The sequence below is a fragment of the Ranitomeya imitator genome, chromosome 8 (assembly GCF_032444005.1).
Source record: "Ranitomeya imitator isolate aRanImi1 chromosome 8, aRanImi1.pri, whole genome shotgun sequence".
Classification (NCBI taxonomy): Eukaryota; Metazoa; Chordata; class Amphibia; order Anura; family Dendrobatidae; genus Ranitomeya; species Ranitomeya imitator.
Window position 1 is genome coordinate 152,167,350 of NC_091289.1, and position 21,044 is coordinate 152,188,393.

At 40.7% G+C, this 21,044-nt stretch overlaps 1 protein-coding gene across 2 annotated transcripts in view; it reads right to left on the bottom strand.

Moving 5' to 3' along the window:
- Window positions 1-21,044, bottom strand: part of TGFBR3 (transforming growth factor beta receptor 3) — a 276,475-nt gene that overhangs the window by 146,196 nt on the left and 109,235 nt on the right. For both annotated transcript variants that reach the window (XM_069737555.1, XM_069737556.1), the window contains exon 4: window positions 5,572-5,709. In XM_069737555.1, coding sequence (XP_069593656.1) covers window positions 5,572-5,709 — 138 coding nt within the window. The remainder of the gene's footprint in view (window positions 1-5,571; window positions 5,710-21,044) is intronic.

Below are 21,044 nucleotides of genomic sequence, written 5' to 3' on the forward strand. Positions count from 1 at the left end.
AAATACCCAACCGCTTCAAAGGTTTTGTGACTTGCTTGTTGTGGTTGCAGTACCTTTGGGCTTGAAATGCAACCTCCATTGTGAAGCAGTGACAAGTAGAGATAGTTGGCATTGCAACATGTATAGCGACTAAAGTCGCTGTGTAGCCTTAAGATTAAACAGAAATATACTCCAGTGCCTGACTGAAGAAAATTTCTTGCAGTGGCACCCTTCTGCTAAACGATGTGCGAAATTCATCTCGGTGAATTTGGTGCAATTACTCCAGCACACTCGTTATCAAGACTAGAGTACAAAATGCCAGTCTTCACGAATACAGTTGGATAAAATACGTAAGGTGGGCCGCGCTGATGGAATAATCCAACTCCTCAACAATGATGATGATAAGGTTTGTGTTTTTTTCACCACCCGTTTCAAAGTTGTACCAGAGTCTTTATCAAGTGAAAAAAGACATTCGTTTTTGAAAAGAGTGGTGAATAAAAAAAACCTGATCATTGATGAAGAATTAGATTACTCCAGCAGCGCAGCCCACCTACCGTGCCTTATCCAACTGATCCAATATTTTGTGGAGGATTTATCCACCAGCCATGGGGCAGTAGTAGCTTTGTTTCTTCATGCCTACATAGGAGTTGTGCCTCTCACAATTCCACCAGGTGAGAGTTAACTAAACACTTGCCCTCTATCCCTCCATATGGATAAGTTCTGACTCTTCATTGTGCAATGCCATGAGCTTTCACCAAATAATTCTTCATCCTCTTCCCTGTATGATATGTTTTACAGAGGACAAAACTGCAGCTGCATCCCCCTCCTCCCTGTCTTCTTTTTACTGTTTTAATCGCAGGGTATTTTTGGGTGACTTAAATGTTCTCCATCATTAGAAACAGTTTTTTCTTACTTAGCTGCATGTATGCTTTTTTTTCCATTTCACCACTGGAGTGGTTGTAAGAGAGGGGTCAGCCATAACACACTGAACAGCCATGTTGGCTCTAGCAGCCATCTTGTGCAAAGTTAGAAACCAATTGATTTTGCTTCTAAAAAGTTAATAAGATGTACTTCTGAAAGCCCTAGACAGATTGGAGACACAAGGTGAGATCATAGCCATTAACAGGTATAGAGTGGGCATACACACAGGTTAATTGGATCAGCTGCAGGGCAATGAAATAATAGAAAAAGGGTAACATATGGTAATAATTAAGTGTATTTGTTGCAGTGATATTGGAGAATAGACATATACAGTTGTCAATATGTACAGATTTATGTGACCAGCCTAAGAGCTGTGATGTGATTAATGACCACCTCTAAGAGGAACATTGAGATTTACGAGTTCTAATGGAGTTTGGGGAAAAGAGCCTTAAAATCATTACACTTAACTATTGTATGCTTTATCCTTGAATATGTTTTTCTCCGCACAATGATGTTATCATGTATACGCCCTTTTGCTGCAATGTGCTTTCCTTGTCTCTTTATCTAAACCATGTATAAAAAACCCCTGTTAGGGTACTTTCACACTAGCGTTTTTTGTAAATCCGTCACAATGCGTCGTTTTGCAGAAAAAACGCATCCTGCAAAAGTGCTTGCAGGATGCGTTTTTTCCCCATAGACTTCTATTGGCGACGCATTTGCGACGGATTTGCACACTTCGCATCCGTCTTGCGACGGATGCGTCGTGCTTTGGCGGACCGTCGGGAAAAAAAAACCCTACATGTAACGTTTTTTTCTCCCGACGGACCGCTTTTTCCGACCGCGCATGCGCGGCCGGAACTCCGCCCCCACCTCCCCGCACCTTACAATGGGGCAGCGGATGCGCCGGAAAAATGCATCCGCTGCACCCATTGTGCAAAGCGTTAAACGCTAGCGTCGGAATCTCTCCCCGGCGCATTGCGACGGGGAGATTCCGACGCTAGTGTGAAAGAAGCCTAACTGTTGTTTGGGGCCATATCATCGCCATTATGCCACCAGGCCACACCATGGCCCGACTATGGACAAACCATCGCCAGATGTCCCATAGTTACTTTGTCTGTCTGGACTCTTGTTCGTGCCTGCATGCTTTGTCTTAAGGTACCGTCTCACAGTGGCACTTTGGTCGCTACGACGGCACGATCCGTGACGCTCCAGCATCGCTCCGATATCGCTCCAGCGTCGTAGACTACGGTCACACTTCGCAATGCACGACGCCGGAGCGATAACTTCACGACGTATTTGCGATGTAGAAGCTGTTGGTTACTATGCGCACATCGTATACAATATTGTGCACACCTTTGTTACACCATGCGATCATGCCGCCACAGCGGGACACTAGACGACAAAAGAAAGTTTCAAACGATCTGCTACGACGTACGATTCTCAGCGGGGTCCCTGATCGCAGGAGCATGTCAGACACAGCGAGATCGTAAGTATATCGCTGGAACGTCACGAATCATGCCGTCGTAGCGATCAAAATGCCACTGCGTGACGGTACCCTTACTGACTTTCAATGAAACTCTTCTGCAGCAAAATCTCCGAATAAACTTCAGTCCCAGCTTGATAGGAGGATTGTCTACATATTTTTCCCGGCTGTTCCAGCTCTCAGTAAGGACTTTTCTTACAGTGGTGGCACTAATGCAAGGTACCTTACCCTAGTATTATAATCATCAGCCGTAGTCTGCGTGGCAGGGCTCCGGTCCCATTCTGCCATCTTGTGGCAGCTGTTTCTGTCAGACTGGAAGTCAGAGGTAACGGTCACACGCTCTCATTGAAAGTCTATGAGCCTGGTTCTGGCTCTCATAGACCTACATTGAGAAGTGACTTCTGGATCACCCAGGAAACTCTGGAGCGAACCGGCAGGTCACAGCCTACAGAAGACAACCAGAGCGACAGAATAAGACAAAAGCGGATGAGTATAATACTAGGGTCAGGGACCTCACATTAGTTCAACCACTTCAGCTATGAAATAAAAAAAAACACTGGAGTGGTGCTTTAAATTTTTTGCACTGCTTTACTTTTACAGGCGCTTTGTTTTCTTGCACATTCAACTTTGATGTGGTCTGTGGTCACAAATCAGAGAAACAAAAAAAGACAGATAAAGAATTATAAAATTGGGAGACTCTTCTTGCACGGGGTCTTCTGTCTATGCCTGACACAGGGTAATTCTATACATTTACATGCACTGGCAGACACAGATAGAAGAGGCCCCATGCAAGAACAATATATTGTCTCTTTGCAATCAACAGCTTATCATAAAGCACAATTCAACCTGCTTTTTTTTTTGGGGGGGGGGGCCTTTACCTCTTAGGTTGAACCAATGATATGTTCACCCCTAGATATATATATATACGTATAATACCCATAGTAAAAGTAATTATACTTTACATATATGCGAAAAGCAACTGTGCAGAGCTGGGAAATTCATCTTACATAAAAGAAAAAATAAATACAAATCAGCACATCTGGATTACTAATGTAGAAGGCCGATGATAGCAGATAATCCCTGCGCCCCCTCATACTTTCCTGAGACTATCCGTAACAATGCATCCATCTCAGCAGAAAATACTTCTCTGTAGATTGTATTACGCACATTGAGTGAAAGATATGTCAAGGTTAGCAGTAGCAAGATAATGTCAAATGGCTGAAACATGACATGTTTATGAGCTGCCGGAATGAAACCATGACTTTTTTTTTCTCCATAAAATAGCCTTGTTTAAATGTTCGAAATTCATTGACAGGTTTATGAGTAAAATGCAGAATTACTCTGACCAATGCACTCCAAGTTATCATCGCCAGGGAGTTAGGATGGATATTTAATTAAAACCTTCACTCAGCTGCCAGCGTGCGCAGGATAAAATCCCCTTTACCGTGAACTCATAATTAAAAAGCCTTTAGTTTCCGAAAGATCAAGACCTTGTTTGCTAATCCTATGTTCTTTAATGAAGGGCGACATACTGCTCAGGTTGCTTGGTACAATGGTGACCAATCTTCCGGTGAGGGAGGGAAAGTCATATCAATCATTAGAAGTGTTACAGTAGATAATGCAGTGGATACATTATATCTAAATAGTAACAGCCACTGTATTTTCATACATTAATAGTAGATATAATATATCATGAACCCTCGTTAATAAATCGTTCTGTGCAAATTCACTGTCACCGTTTACACCGAACGATGGGCTGCCGATAAGAAAGCTTAAGCTCGTTCATTGGGCGGTTGCCCCGGTTTACACTGCCCGATAATCCTGCAGTGTTAACTTGTCAGGAACACAAGAAAAGAGCCCAGACTGTTTACTTATAACTAGATGAGTGGAAGCAATTAAAATGCACAATCCTCTATGAGTCTGTCCACACGTAGATTTCGGCTTCAATCAAAAATGGAAGCCATGGCGCTGTGCAAAATCCATCATACAACAGATACAATGGTGCCCTATGGAACCTTCTGACATGGAAACTGCCCTGCAGACAGCTCTATTCCTACCATCTGATCTGATAGAACATATCACTCCAAACAACATGGAGAAAAGTAATGTACAAGGTAAATGCTAATATGATGTCATTAGTCTACCAATATGCCATCAATGGCTCATCGGAAGTCTGTGAATGGAAAGATGATTTACATTAAGGCAGATCTGTCACTAGTTTTAAGATACAACCTGCATACACTATTATATAGATATTAAGACCTGACGATACTCCGGTGTTTACCATGAAAATCCATGTCAGAATGGCAGTAAGATTTTGATATTAAAATGAGCATTTTCTGAATCCTGCCAAAGCGCGAGAGAGATCCTGAGACAAAGTGTATTCAATCTACACCCATGCTCTCTGACTGATAGCTGCAGCTTGCACTGAGCAGCGTGAGGTCTCAGCTGGGAAGAGGGACACTGAGGAGCTGTTAAAGAGTATATTTAAGAGGTGATTGATTTTGAGCTTTAAAAGGGATTACAGTCATTCTGACATAGGTTTTTATCAGATCTAAAAGCTATAGCTCACCGTGTGTGCACCTTGTATTGAGAAACCCAGCGCCAGATGCGCTTTAAGTATACAATGGTTGGATACTAAAAAAACAAATCAAAGACAATTTTTTATCAATTTTCCAAAAACATGCTGCAAAAAAAGTTGTTTATTTTTCAAAACCACTATGACTTTTCACAATTTTCTGAAAACGGCAGAAAAAAACCAACGCAACAAAACTGTACAGTGTGGCCAAGTCTCAGCGGATGTATATCTACGCAACAAGTAAAGGGAATCCTAGAATTTGTCATTACAGAATGATGTGAATAGAATACATGATTTCCCAGAACAATCACATCCGAGCCTCGCCCTTTCTATTGTCTGACTAACCAGATGACTAATGCAGAGAGGCGCTAGTGAAGTCTTAACCAAAAACGTGTGTCTTTCAAGAAAGACTTTTCTTCCATTATGTTAAGACTGTTGCCAAGGCTAAATAATCTTCATGGTATTTCCTAAAACCCAGTGATTGTAGCATTCTCAATAAAACTAGTGTCTACAAGCCAAGAGTATACGCTGCTCAGTGACAACATAAAACAAGCCAACATGTCTACTCTATATGTACTTCTGCTCATTTCGCAACCACATATATACTCACAAAGAAAAATCTTGGAATGTCGGCTTCTAGTCTCGCAGTCTTCAGCTTCCACGTCACAGGCCGTGGGGAGTTTAAGATGAACACCAGAGGTTTATGATGAAGTAAGACTGTTGCGATCGGGGTCAAATGCAGAGTGACCTGTAAATAAACAAAATGGAACCAGGTTAGGACATGCGCTATGAAGAACTGCACATGCTGGTACTGTTAACAATGCAAAAAATAATGAACACTTGACGTAAGCAACTTGCCCAATATACAGGAGATACGGAGACGTCATTATTAACAAAGACTAAAGTTGCTTCCAAGTCAAGATTTGAAAATTTAAAACAACTCATATTTTTGAGGTTTGCAATATAGGTCTCAAGCTGTATGTGGTATATGTTGCTGTACCCATATTGCCACTAAACACTGTCATTTTATACTATATATTTATTTTTAGAAACTTTTGCGTAGCGAGTATTTTAGACTTATAATATGTCCAGATGGCCAGTCATGACTTGCAAGAAACACTGCAAGAAAGAGGCAAGGATGAGGTCCCATTTCCTTCCTTATGAGCGGGGTGTTTACTTTGAGGTCAAATCTTCGGCGATAATACAAGGCTGGTCTATTTTAAAGCTAGACCATCAATTTAAATTTCTGAGAACCCATTCATGTTCCACCAAACCCCTATCATTTTAGTTGTAGTCATTTTTATCATACGGTATATCTTTCTACTTGCCCATAATATCTCAGGGCTTCATATATCTTTCCTATCCTTTCCTTGTCTCCTTTCCAAATGTTCCTAATGCCTCCCGAAAGGGCCCAACTTTCCCCTGCAATTTGCCCTAACCTTGCACTGCCACACATTCCACTGAGCTGTTACATATCAGTAACCAATCTGAAGATGATGCCATCCGGTAACAGCTTAGTAAAATATGCTGCAGCACTCGGTTAGTACAAAGAACAGGATTTCACTCTTTCACTGTGATAGCGGATACAGAAAGATGTGGGGTCCAACTCTACATGCTGGGATCTAACCTCCTGCAAGTTTGGGCCTGACTTATGGGGAACATTAGAAGAACTTATGAGCAGTCTTGATACTATATGATATAAAAAAAAAATCAATCTGGGGTTACCCACTCTTTATTAAATACAAAGGGCAGCCCCAGATTGGTGATAGGGACTCGTTAAGGTGGCCATCATGACAGCATCTTGTAGACTTCTGTTCCAGTAGCTACAACTCTACAATGAACCTCAATAAGAAGGATGTCTGTTTAAATGGAATCTGTAACATTGGACATGCTGTCCAGTTGGTGGGCAGCAATTTGTGATATAAAGTTTTGTGGGAAATGTTTTTGTATAGTGTATAATTTTTTCATTACAAAATTCTGCTCGATCTAGATTTTGGTGTCCACTGGGCGGTCATACTCACTGACCAGAAAAGCTGTTAACCACTAACAGTACCGCCACCTAGACTCTTAAGTCCAAAATGAGAAGCATTTAAAATGAAAACCCTATGATTTGTGTTACCTACATATGATGCTGAGGGAAGGTCCTCTGGAATAGCTAAGGGCTGTTAATATGGGATTGCATTTCAGTAACAATATACGCAGCAAATGCTGCAGAATAAAAGTCCGGGTTTTCCAGAAGCATCAGATCCTACAAAAATAGTCAACACTGTATAGACAAGGTGCTGCTGTAGATTCCTGTCATGATAAGTAACACTGTGAAGTGTCAGTATACAACTTTCAAAAATGTTAGCGGAACAAGACAAACAGTAGACAGCTTGTAACTGTGACTCCGCGATACATGCCAAGCATGGGCAAAGGCAGCAGATGGAGCACATCAAAAAGACAGCTGTGCTATTGTGGGGCTTCCAGTGTGGCGCTGGCAATCGGCATTCAATGGTGTAATGTTTCCCTTGCCTTAAGAGTTGGAGACATACAATGTTAAGATGACAAGACTTGAGCATAAAGAAATATTCCAAATAAATCAAGTCACTGAGTTGTTAATCCTGGCACTAATCATAGTGTTTTCATTCTTCTTAATTTTTTTTGCCTAGAAAAATTCACATAAAATATTAAACAGAATTCTAAAATCCAACAGGTGAGCGAAGAGTCTAATAAGGACTTTCAGAAAAAAAGTGAACTGTAGGTTTCTACCATTTAAAGCCTGAAAAAAACATTTAGTATTTGACCTGAATTTACTTGGAAAAGTATAAAAACCAACCAAAAATTACTCACTTCCCTTAAAGCAGGAGGTTTAACCATTATTGTGCATTGAAACTATATTTTTTTTAATCATGAAGTAGCATTGAGCGTAAATGACTGAAGGTATTGGATTGTAATATGAAAAGATCTATGATTCCTATTGTGCACATTCAAAACAATGATCTAAGCAGCGGTCTATGTTATATCAATAGCAGAGTGCTTGAATTGTTGTGTCAGATTTCCAGTAACAGAAACCTATGGGACATGGCCAAGAGGTGTCGTCTCTCCGGAGTCCATTAGTTCTTTCAATCAGAGGTGGCCTGAGATCACATACTTCATTGTTATGATTATTTTGCATATATTTTTAAAGCAGTTTACAAAGGTAATTCTGAACAGCATGTTAGAGAATTCATATTTAAAAGCGTAAAATGCTTCCTTAGATACCTGCACCAGTTAACTAGTAGGAAACGAGGCTACAAAAAGTGGGGGACTCAGTAGGATCATGCATTACATTGTTGACCTATTGACTTTAACAGGAATGATTGATGCAGATCTGTCACCTTATGGGCGTTGTCCACTAATTGGACCACCCCTTTTTAAATGAAGTAGTCTCCCTTGTAAAATAAAAAAAAATATTCACCTTCCGGGCTAGTGCTGTTCCATTGATGTTGATGCACCATCTGCCAGAGTTCGCATTGTTAGCTCTGCATCCATTCAACGGCCACTACTGAGTTGCTGCGCTCTCACGTCTTCTCTTTGTCCAACATCCATCCAAGGAGAGTAAGAGCACAGCAGCCCAACAATAAACCGAAATCCCTGGCACACCCGACGATTTATTGTGTTAATAGCACCGGAGAAGAAGAGGAGTATATTTTATTATTTTAGGGGAAATTACTTTTTTTTAAATATAAGGTGGTTGTCAAGATAGTAGACAACCACTATAATATGCTACCACTGCAAGGGTTGATTATTACGGGTGCAACTGTGCTAATAGCCAAATGGCATAAAAATATTTTGACTTTTGGCTAATTATTCAAGACCGGCATTTCATCTGCCAGTCTTATTCCCAAATCTGGAAGACCAACCACTAAGATCCCTGATGAATTTAAAGCCCCCGTACACATTAGATGGCTGCCGACACAACGATGGTTCGGTTGATCATTTGACTGGCAACTATCACACCTGACTCTCCCTTACATAGGAGTGCTTGCTATACTGAGCTTATCTGTGTTCTCTGTGAGAGATCCATTGCTGGACATTTCTGGAAGTGGTGTATTGCTAGAGAACAAAAGAAACGGCAGTCCAAAACTAGACATTCCGGATCCTTATCTCTTCAGACACACTTATAGTTTCATAGATTTTAAGGTTGAAGGTAAACTTAAGTCCATCGAGTTCAACCTATAGCCTAACATGTTGATCCAGAGGACGGCAAAAATCCCATGAGGCAGACATTAATAGTTCCATATTAGGGGAAAAATTCCTTCCTGACTTCTCAAACGGCAATCAGACTAACTCCCTTGGCCAACGTAAATCTAATGTGTATGGGGGGGTCCTTTAAAATGGTGCTTTGGAGTGCCGTGATTGAATAGAGTGCTGTTCATGGTCTATTAAACTAAAATAAATTAGTTTTAAAGTAATCTAATAGAATCTAATAAATGTGTATAAATCATATATGGTGTGAGGTCACCATATATGGTATGGCAATTTAGATCCAAGATGGTTATATTTTTTCTCCAACTACAGCATTTGGGGTCCAGGATGTTAAAGTCAGACCTTAGACAATACATTTCAACAAAATACATCATCAGCACATTTCAAATGGCCAGTACACAATGCTCTACCATCCATTAGTGACCTCTTTCCCCAATGTGCAGTCATGCCTTGGAACAAACCAGCACAGGAACCACAAAATTGTAAAGCTGTTAATGCATCTTTTTCAAGTCTTGAAAATTCCTTCATTCAAATAAAACTTAATGCTTAGATAATTGAGGGTTACAATGTCAGGGCCAGTGAATGGGGCCATTGTGCAGAGCTGGAAAGTGTCAAGCATGACACACCAGCTTCCGCTCTACATACATCGAGCACTTAAGAATGAAGTATTCCATATCACATCCTCATATTATGTCTTACAATTAAAATGCTGAAATGTCAGGAAGTTACGAAGGATTAAATGTTGTTTGCTTCAAATTTTAATCCTTTCTATAATTGAACAATGCAAAGTGTATATTGTCCTAAACAAACACGGTAAAGGAATATTACAGTAGTCCTGAAGGTGCTGCTGCGTTTAACTCAAATTATCTCACCATTAAACATTCGTATCCCATAATCTTAAGAACAAGCGTTAAATGTGGATATGTCCTGATTTCCAACAATACAAGTGGAGGATTTAATGCAGACCATAATCTTGAGTATTGTTGTATACATGCTCAATGAGTTACATCAATATCCATGGGGAAATCTAGCCTACAAAGTCATCAAGACCCAGAGGCTGACATCCCAAATATGTCACTATTTCCAAATTACAGAGTTAGTAAACTTTCATTTTTTTTTAATAATTTTGTCCTGCATGGAACATTATAAAACTTTTCAAATCTCTTTATAAGAGGATTTGTCTTCATTATTGTAAAATTAATGGAAGTGACTTCCAAGCCCCACATTTTCCCCAGCATATTTACCTATCTTCAGCTGTATTGATATCAAAATGTGCTCATTTGGCGTACAGATGATGGCAGTGATGGGTCGGCACTTGCCTCCTCCCGAGTGTTGTGTTTCTCTGAATAATCTCCAACAACAGCTTTTCCCCAGCGTCAGTGATACAGGTGTTGAGTTGACCCTTTCACTGCCATCATCAATAATCCAAATTTATTAATTTTATTTATTTTTCTCAATTATATAGAACAATTACTTCTGCCGCGCTTTACAGACATCATTACTATCCCCAATGAGGCTCACAATCTACATTCCCCATCAGTATGTCTTTGGCGTTCAGGAGGAGACCCAGGCAAACACGTAGAGAACATACAAACTCCTTGCAGATGTCATCCTTATAATTTGTCTCTATCAGTTTTCCATTATTATACTCATTATGCCCTTATAACAGTGCTGTGACCATGCAAGAATATAGTGTGTGGGCTGATAAGAGGAGACTAGACTAGTAGGCTTATACACGTTTACTTTACACTATACTGGATAGGGAAAGCAAAATATGTAGATTAAAAAGAAAAAAAATGTACCTTAACCTTCCCGGACATAATAGTTGGCCTCCAATGTGATGCATTATTCTGCAGCAATGGGGGTCATGTTCCAGATCAGCAAAGCGGTGCGGAAAAGCTACTTATTAACAGGCTTTATAGCAGACAAAGGAAACACCTTTAAGAATGGAAGATAACATACTTTGCAAACTTTGTTAAAGAGTAATAAACTTTTTTTTTAATATGTTTTGTCTAGCATGGAAACTTTGAAAATCACTTTATTAGGGAATTTATCTTGACTCCTGCTTCAAAAACTGTGTATAACTGGCTTCAAAAGCACTGCTTTACCAAGTCTATTTACCAGCGTAGTTATTAGAATGTTCTCATGTGGAGTAAATCCCACCAAGACTGACATTTCATATACCAGTCATGAACAAAAGCCCAAAGTTGGAGTTTGAAGTGGCAAATTTATTAAAATGTGCGCTAGTGATAAGCGAACAAGCTCAGGTAACATCTTATCTGAGCATGCTCAGGTGTTATCCGAGCATCTGGGAGTGATCATATATTATGTTCGAGTCCCTGCAGCTGCATGACTTGTGGGTGCTAGACGGCCCGAACACATGTGGAGATTGCCTGTCTATTAGGGAATCCCCACATGTGTTGATGCGGTCTAACAGCCACAAACCATGCAGCCGCAGGGACTTGAGCATAATATACGAGTACGCCCAAGATACTCGGATAACACTCGAGCATGCTCAGATAAGACGTTATCCGAGCACGTTCGCTCATCACTAATATGCACCTCTCAATAAATGTGCGTCATATTTGAGCTACGAAAGCACCAAAAACTATGGCAGCTATGAGATGGTGTAGATTTCCACAAAAACTTATTACAAATTTTGTCTTCAATTATTATCAATCTATAGGACTGAAGTTAACCTAGCCCTTTCCACTATGCATCAAACACTTTTTAATGAAGTGGTGAAGCTAGTACAAAACTGAAAGAAGTCACAAATTTATGAGCAAATTGGGCTTGTTCCAACACATCTCATGTTGGTGACTATGGAGAAATAAAGAGACCCTTTATAGCCAATATTATTCAAGGCTGGTTGCTATATATTGGCCTAAACATGTATTTGAGAGATTTTTAGTTATGAGAAAATTGAATCACAGGATCCAGATCCGGCAGCCAGGTCAGTAGTCCGATTAGGAGCCCAGTGAACCTCCTCCTACATTCTAGAATCCCCTGGCTCTTTCTAATTGATAGGCCAGGCGTGATGTCATCATTGCCGCAAGACGCACACATGATGTCATGCCAGGTCTACTAATCAGAAGAGATGGCTGGGGATGCTGCTAGATAGGAGGTGGTTTTTAGGGCTCCCGTCCAGCAACCACGTGCTGCAGGCTTGGACCTGGGTCCTGTGAATCAATTCGATCAGCCCTAAAAAATATAGTTTTAGTCTTCAATCCTTGTGCCTAATAATATAAAAGCAGTTTTGCTGCAGTTTTTTATGCCCTTTTCTTTTAGCCAAAATCAGGATGACCCCCTCCAAAAAAGGATACAGTGCCTTGCGAAAGTATTCGGCTCCCTTGAACTTTTCAACGTATCATGCTTAAAACATAAAGATACCAACTGTAATGTTTTGGTGAAGAATCAACAACAAGAGGAACACAATTGTGAAGTTGAACGAAATGTATTGGTTATTTTTAGTGATGAGCGAATATACTCGTTACTCGAGATTTCTCGAGCATGCTCAGGGGTCCTCCGAGTATTTTTTAGTGCTCTGAGATTTCGTTTTTCTTGCCGCAGCTGAATGATTTACTTCTGTTAGCCAGCATAAGTACATGTGGGGGTTGCCTAGCAACAAGGCAACCCCCACATGTACTTATGCTGGCTAGTAGCTGTAAATCATTCAGCTGCTGCAAGAAAAACTAAATCTCCGAGCACTAAAAAATACTCAGAGGACCCCCGAGCATGCTCAAGAAATCTCGAGTAACGAGTATATTGGCTCATCACTAGTTATTTTACATTTTTGTGGAAATTCAAAAACTGAAAATGGGGCGTGCAATATTATTTGGCCTATTTACTTTCAGTGCAGCAAACTCACTCCAGAAGTTCATTGTGGATCTCTGAATGATCAATGTTGTCCTAAATGCCTAATGATGATAAATATAATGCACCTGTGTTTAATCAAGTCTCCATATAAATGCACCTGCTCTGTGATAGTCTCAGGGTTCTGATTGAAGCAGAGAGAGCATCATGAAGACCAAGGAACACAACAGGCAGGTCCGCGATACTGTTGTGGAGAAGTTTAAAGCTGGATTTGGACACAAAATTATTTTCAAAACTTTAAACATCCCAAGGAGCACTGTGCAAGCGATCATATTGAAATGGAAGGAGTATCATACCACTGCAAATCTACCAAGACTTGTCCCTCTAAACTTTCATCTCAAACAAGGAGAAGACTGATCAGAGATGCAGCCAAGAGGCCCATGATCACTCTGGATGAACTGCAGAGATCTATAAGATGAGGTGGGACAGTCTGTCCATAGGACAACAATCAGTCGTACATTGCACAAATCTGGCCTTTATGGAAGAGTGGCAAGAAGAAAGCCATTTCTCAAAGATATCCATAAAAGGTGTCGTTTAAAGTTAACAACAAGCCACCTGGGAGACACACCAAACATGTGGAAGAAGGTGGTCTGGTCAGATGACACCAAAATCGAACTTTTTGCAACAATTCCAAAAGATATGTTTGGCGTAAAGGCAACACAGCTCATCACCCTGAATACACCATCCCCACTGTCAAACATGGTGGTAGCAGCACCATGGTTTGGGCCTGCTTTCCTTCAGCAGGGACAGGGAAGATGGTTAAAATTGATGGGAAGATAGATGGAGCCAAACACAAGACCATTCTTGAAGAAACCTGTTGGAGTCTGCAAAAGAACTGAGACTGGGACAGAGATTTGTCTTCCAACAAAACAATGATCCCAAACATAAAGCAAAATCTACAATGGAATGGTTCACAAATAAATGTATCCTGGTGTTAGAATGGCCAAGTCAAAGTCCAGACCTCAATCCAATCGAGAATCTGTGGAAAGAGCTGAAAACTGCTGTTCACAAACGATCTCCATCCAACCTCTGGACTGAGGCTGAATGCCATCTCAGTAAACCAGGTAAAGACTGCAACCCTGTGTCCTCCAATTATTTGCGGCATTCACCATCCCTGCCAAATATACCAGGAGCCCTGGGGACACCGCTTCACCTGTGGGAAGTGACACCATTTTTGCTGCAGCACCATCGCCCCCAGAGGACCCCTGTAAGCAGCGTCGGTGACCTCTGACCTAGAACTACAGGTGGCGTCACAAACTTTCCTTATTTCCACAACCCCTTTAAAGATCGTCCCTTTTACTTGGGCGCCCAGGACCACGGACGGGGTCGCTGCCACCGTGACCACCCATTTAATTGTGACAGGACCTGGCACTGAGTACCCCATGGCTCTGACGGGCGACTCACTTACAGCTGTATTTGCAGCAAAAGGTGGCGCAACAAAGCATTAAGTTAAAGGGGCCGAGTAATATTGCATGCCCCACTTTTCAGTTTTTGAATTTCCACAAAATTTTAAAATAACCAATACATTTTGCTCAACTTGTGTTCCACTTGTTGATTCTTCACCAAAAAATTACATTTGGTATCTTTATGTTTGAAGCATGATATGTGGGAAAAGGTTGAAAAGTTCCAGGGAGCCGAATACTTTTGCAAGGCACTGCATATAAGCATTTACCTTATATTTATCCTGTTTGGCATCTACTCTTGGATTTGGCTGTAAAATGTATAAAAAATGTTGATGGGTGACCTAACAGTTTTTGGATAAAAGGCTATAAAATAATCCCCTCACATAATGCCCTACCACAGGAGGTAGTAATGGCAAACATTATAACAGCTTTTAAAAAAGGGCTGGATGATTTCCTCTTTACACATAACATTGTGGGCTATAGTTAATTTAGTGACAAAATGAACAATTGGTTGAGAAAGGTTGAACTTGATGGACCTAGGTCTTTTTTCAACTTATGTAACAATGGATGTCTTCTCCTTGGTTGAGCTGGGTAGCATACCTCCCGGATCCAGCAGGGCTGTCACGATTTTGACAGTCTCCCCCGCTGTCACGGCCGGGACAAGTATGTCCCGCACTGGTTGGGAGGTGTGCAATGTATCAGCTGGTCATCCCTGCACCCGCAGAGCCTTACACCACATATTGGCTGCTCTGTGCACACAGGACCTGTGATGAGGTCAAAGGAGGGGAGGAGTCAGGGGTCACATGATCGGGACCTCCGTGGATTGCAGGACTCAGCTGTGCTGGTTGCCAACTTGCCATGGTGCTGCTGGATAAGGTAAGTAAGCTGCCTTGTGTGGGGTCAGGAGGTGTACAGTGTGGATGTAGCAGAACCATGTCTGTGTATGAGGTGTATGGAGCAGAGCCGTATGTGTATGAGGTGTATGGAGCGGAGCTAAATGTGTACAAGGTGTATGGAGCGGAGCTGAATGTGTACGAGGTGTATGGAGCGGAGCTGAATGTGTAGGAGGTGTACGGAGCGGAGCCGTGTGTGCAAAGTGCACGGAGCGCAGCAGCGTGTGTAGGAGTAGCTATGTGTGGCCATTATACGGTACGAAGTATCATGTGCGGCCAATATACAGTATGGAGCATCATGTGCGGTCATTATACAGTACGGAGCATCATGTGCGGTCATTATACAGTACAGAGCATCATGTGCGGTCATTATACAGTACGGAGCATCATGTGCAGCCAATATACAGTATGGAGCATTATGTGCGGTCATTATACAGTATGGAGCATCATGTGCGGTCATTATACAGTATGGAGCATCATGTGCGGTCATTATACAGTATGGAGCATCATGTGCGGTCATTATACAGTACGGAGCATCATGTGCGGTCATTATACAGTATGGAGCATCATGTGCGGTCATTATACAGTACGGAGCATCATGTGCAGCCAATATACAGTATGGAGCATTCTGTGCGGTCATTATACAGTATGGAGCATCATGTGCGGTCATTATACAGTATGGAGCATCATGTGCGGTCATTATACAGTACGGAGCATCATGTGCGGTCATTATACAGTATGGAGCATCATGTGCGGTCATTATACAGTACGGAGCATCATGTGCAGCCAATATACAGTATGGAGCATTCTGTGCGGTCATTATACAGTATGGAGCATCATGTGCAGTCATTATACAGTATGGAGCATCATGTGGGGCCATTATACAGTATGGAGCATCATGTGGGGCCATTATGCAGTATGGAGCATCATGTGTGGTCATTATACAGTATGGAGCATCATGTGTGGTCACTATACAGTATGGAGCATCATGTGGGGCCATTATACAGTATGGAGCATTGTGGGGCCATTATACAGTATGGAGCACTGTGTGGCCATTATACCGTATTGAGCATCATGTGTGGCCATTATACAGTATGGAGCACTGTGTGGCCATATTTTTTAGTTTATAATTATTCTTTATGAAACAGTGTGATCAGCAGTGCTAAATGGGTGTGGTTGGGATGTGGATATGGGTGTGACTAGTTATGAATGGGTGTGGTTAGAGGCGTGGCCTAAAATTTGCCGCGGCACGCAAAGCGCCGCAAACTTTGCCCCTCTTTCCCATCTTCAAAAGTTGGGAGGTATGGGGTAGACCATTGACTTTGTTTTTTTACCTCTGTCCCTAACATGAAAAAGAGATGGAACAAAACAGCAGATGCTGTATGTTACCAGTACATCACTCTATTTTCACTTTCACACCCATAACCAGGCCAAAGTTGAAAGTGTGCAGAGTTGTCTGACTAAATCTCTTACTATAAAACTTCTACAAGGTCAATAAAACTTCTACTTTTACCAAGAAAGAAACAGTAATTTCCTCAAGAGGCAAGAGAACATTTTGAATAACAAGGTATGACACTATGAAGGACAGATCATGAAGATGAACGTTCTACTAGCTCCTGGTCTACATGGGATGAGTGATAAAGTTCCACCAGATTATTATCGTAACTTCAAGATAAGAGCTTATTAGAAGGCATTCAATTAGAAACTGCAATCACAATCCTAAAATATAATAAGGGCTAAGACAGCTGCAAAGTTTATTTTGTGCTGTACTCTTGAGATATCTCAGCTCATGGCCGGCTGGATAACTCTATGGTAACCAGACTTAGGAAAACAATCAATGGACTCCAGCTCCATTACCCTGCTAAAGTAATTTGTAGACAGAAAAAAAAATCTAGGCACAATTCAAATAAAAATCTCCCAAATAAACATGGTTCTCAATGTACCGTTTTACTTGCGGACTTCCAGGCACACATACATACACTGAAAGATTTGTTATGAAATTCTACAGGCTGGTGCCATATATCTTCAAGGTTACTTTAGAACAGCGGGAAAGAGATGGAAACATCTTCAGACATTTCTCTGAAATGAATATGCTGCAATAAAAAGAACTGACGTAAAAAAAAAGTCTACTTACTTGTCTAATTTCTTTTCTAGATGGATTAAAGACGTGTGAATCCTGCCACCAGCAGTTTAATAAATACCAGTGAACTAAATGATCACCTTAGTGTCCTAATTCTAGAATAAACTATATGTGAGATCAGCGCTGAGGTGGTCACTGTTCAGCCACACAGTCTAAAAGTTCCCATTATTCATTGATAGTCTGATCCAGAACAGATTCCTTAACCTCCTCCTTAATGATGGGTCATAGAGAAGGCAGAGCAGCTGCCTAGTTATAGCTGCTCCATCCTCTCTATCTTCACCTTTATATTCAGTGGAGGGAAAAAACAGGAAGCTAAATAATGGTGTTCATCTTCTTAATGCAACAATAGAGTACAGCAACCCACTGGGCACCAGGCATGAAATAGTAACCCCATTACTACAACCACCAGGGATCCCAAAATTGCCCTCTTCACTGCAATAGACCACTAGAGATCATAAATTGAACCCCTTAACTGCCTTAGACCACCAGGCATCCTGACATTAATCTCCTCACTGCCTTGGAACACCAGGGTCCTGACGTTACCCCTTTTGCAGCCATAGCCCACTACGGATCCTTAAATTAACGCTATGACTTCAAGCTTGTAAATTTTTGCCTCTTTCAAGAATATTCAGTTAAGCTGGCCATAAATATCTCCGAATACTTGTTTGTCCAACCGTTTTCTTTCATCACCTAAACCCCTATATACGTGCACACTCAACTTGTCCAAGAATGTATGTATTGAGAAGAGAAAGGAGTAAACCACTGCCGGACAACACTGGTGTAGGTCTATTACTCTGGAGAACAAAAAGATTGGATGTTAAAACTTTAATTCTTGATTCCCAGGATATGGTCTCTTGAAGAAGGTAGGAGAAAACCTTAAACACTGGAGATTTATGTGGGCCAGTCTTATTGAAATCGGTGGGTTTGGCCAGCAATAATCCAATATGCACACTCGATGAAGTTGAATGCCCCTAATGTACCACTCCGTTTTAACTATTATAATTCTACTCCCAATGAAAATAAATACGGACCATCATAGCTTTTGGACTATTAAGCCTCTATAATAGGCATAAAGGTTTTTAAAACCTAATACAGAAACAAAGTGAACATATACCCAATAAAAGTTGTTATTCATCCAACCAAATGCAAGCAAATACAGTAGATCCCCTGACTCTCCAAAAACACAGAAAAGCCCAGACAATACTACAGGTCTAGCACATTGAGAGGGAAGATGTGACTCTCACCCTTTGTAAGTTTATTGTGTCACAAAAGATCACAAAGTTTATCTAAAACAGAGAACCTTTATCGAGATTTCTTTGTAGGTTAAATTCAAATTTTTGGTTATAGTACGGTAAACTATTCTGTTTTAGTTTTCAAAGAATGACTCATATTCTAAAATGCTGGAAATTATGCATTATCATCCAGTATACCAAAAGCTCGGCAAGTTCACGTTCTCTACTCTATGTTGAGGAGAGAGTAGATAGATGTGAAATATTAATGCACGACGGCTATTTAGAGAATATAAGGCAATAAATGAAAGTTTTGTGCCCCTTATAACAATTATGTTGAGGAAAAGCAAATACAGGAAATCAGGTTTATCCTCATGAAACTGGCTCTCTCTGTGAAGAGGGGCGAGATATATCCACATATTATCGCAAGATGTGATACTGGAGAAAGCGCCCCAGAATGAGGCAGCTGTTCACAGTACTTCTAGGAAAACCAAAGATCTGCCTACGGGGAATACAAGAAACTTCCAGCAGACATGATATCTTGCTGAAAGAAATGTTTTCTTCATGGACCACTATATAAACCTGCCATTGCAAGAAAAATAAAAGTCCAGACTATATATTTGGAATAGACTGTCAGTAGGATATGCTAAAAAGAGGCACAAATACTCAAAATATACTTTATTTTAAATAGTTATAGCTCTAACATGCGCTGATACATTGTGGCAAACCCTCAGAACTGACCAAAATATGTGCTGCTGATGGGTCTGGCTTACAGAAGCGAACATATGCTGTATACATTGTAGAAACCTTTAGATGTATTAGGTTTGGACAGATTCTGAGTCAAGATGTAAACAATATAAGCTCATGGGCAATAAATGAACTGTAGAGAGCAGAGATCTTGAAAATGTTGCAGAATTAAAATACTAACTATATTACTTTTCATTTCCCAGTGATAAAGTGTTCTTAAGAAGAAAACTAGACAATCCAAGGAACTGTTTTTTTTTCTTCAGCTTGATCTCGAGCCATGGCGTTTTGATGGTTGAGCAATCTGTAGGAAGATTGATTTTCTGCAAATCCAGATAGGTCCACCAGAGTCTTCTCTGATGTTATCTTGATAATATCAAGCCCTCGGGATGCTGGTCTTTGTCTTATTCCTTCTGTTCTTCCGACCATGATGCCCTTCTCTTCGTATCATGTGTCCAAAGTAGTTAAGTCGTCGATCGGTGATCCTTTCTTTGAGTGATATGTCTGGCTTGATTTGTTAGAAAATTGATTTGTCCATTCTTCTAGCCATCTATGGTATGATAGCATCCTTCTCCAGCACCACATTTCCACGTCCTTCCATCTTTTGTTTTGTTTCTTTATTGTCCATGTTTCGCATCCATATGTTACGACAAGAAAGACCAAACTAACTACGAGCCATGTCTTCGTCACTAGGAAAATGTTCCTCGATTGGAAGATCTTGTCCGTTGACTTTATTGTTGATTTGCCCATAGCTATTCTCCTATTAACTTCCAGAGTCATCGCTGCATCTTGAGTGGTCATTCATCAGAGTAGGTTGAAGTTCTTTACAACTTCCAGTTCGTCGCCGTCCATCTCAAATAAGTTCAGGTCATACCTGGTACAACACTGATACATGCAAGCCACACCGGTGCGAAAAATAGTTACTACTATGAAAGGGGCTTAGGGATGTTAGCTGCATAAAATGAACTGTGTGTCTGGTGCATGACCATTGGATCTGCAGGATTGACGTAGTTGAAGCAGTAAGTTCATTATTCAAACAGCCATAATTTTAAGATTTTGAGAGATTTTCACCAAAATTACTCATGTTGAACTGGACACACTATGTAATTGTAGCTGCAAAGCGGAATAAAACATTTTTTTTATTTTTTTTACTTTGCCTCACTGTTCCCCATACATTTCAGATGGTCAGCAGATTGAATCAATATTGGGGAGTTCGGCTGACTTTAGTCTAATATATATGGGGATAGTTACACTCACAGGTTTAATTAATGCGCTGCACTGCACTAGTAGTGCAGTGTATTATCTGTGAAATCAAAGGATCACTTGCTCAAGTCTTTTTGTGAGACTAGTAAGTGTTATACAAAAAAAGTTTGTTTTAAACAAAAATGAAAGGAAAAACATCCCCCAATTTCACAATAAAACGTGTTTAATTTATTCATTGTTTATTTGTTCAAATGCATAATAAAATTATCAAAAAGATGCATGTATGATATAATGGTACCACTTAAAACTACATAAAAAATAAGCCCCCATACAGCTCCATTGAGGAAAAAATGTTACATTTTTAGCTT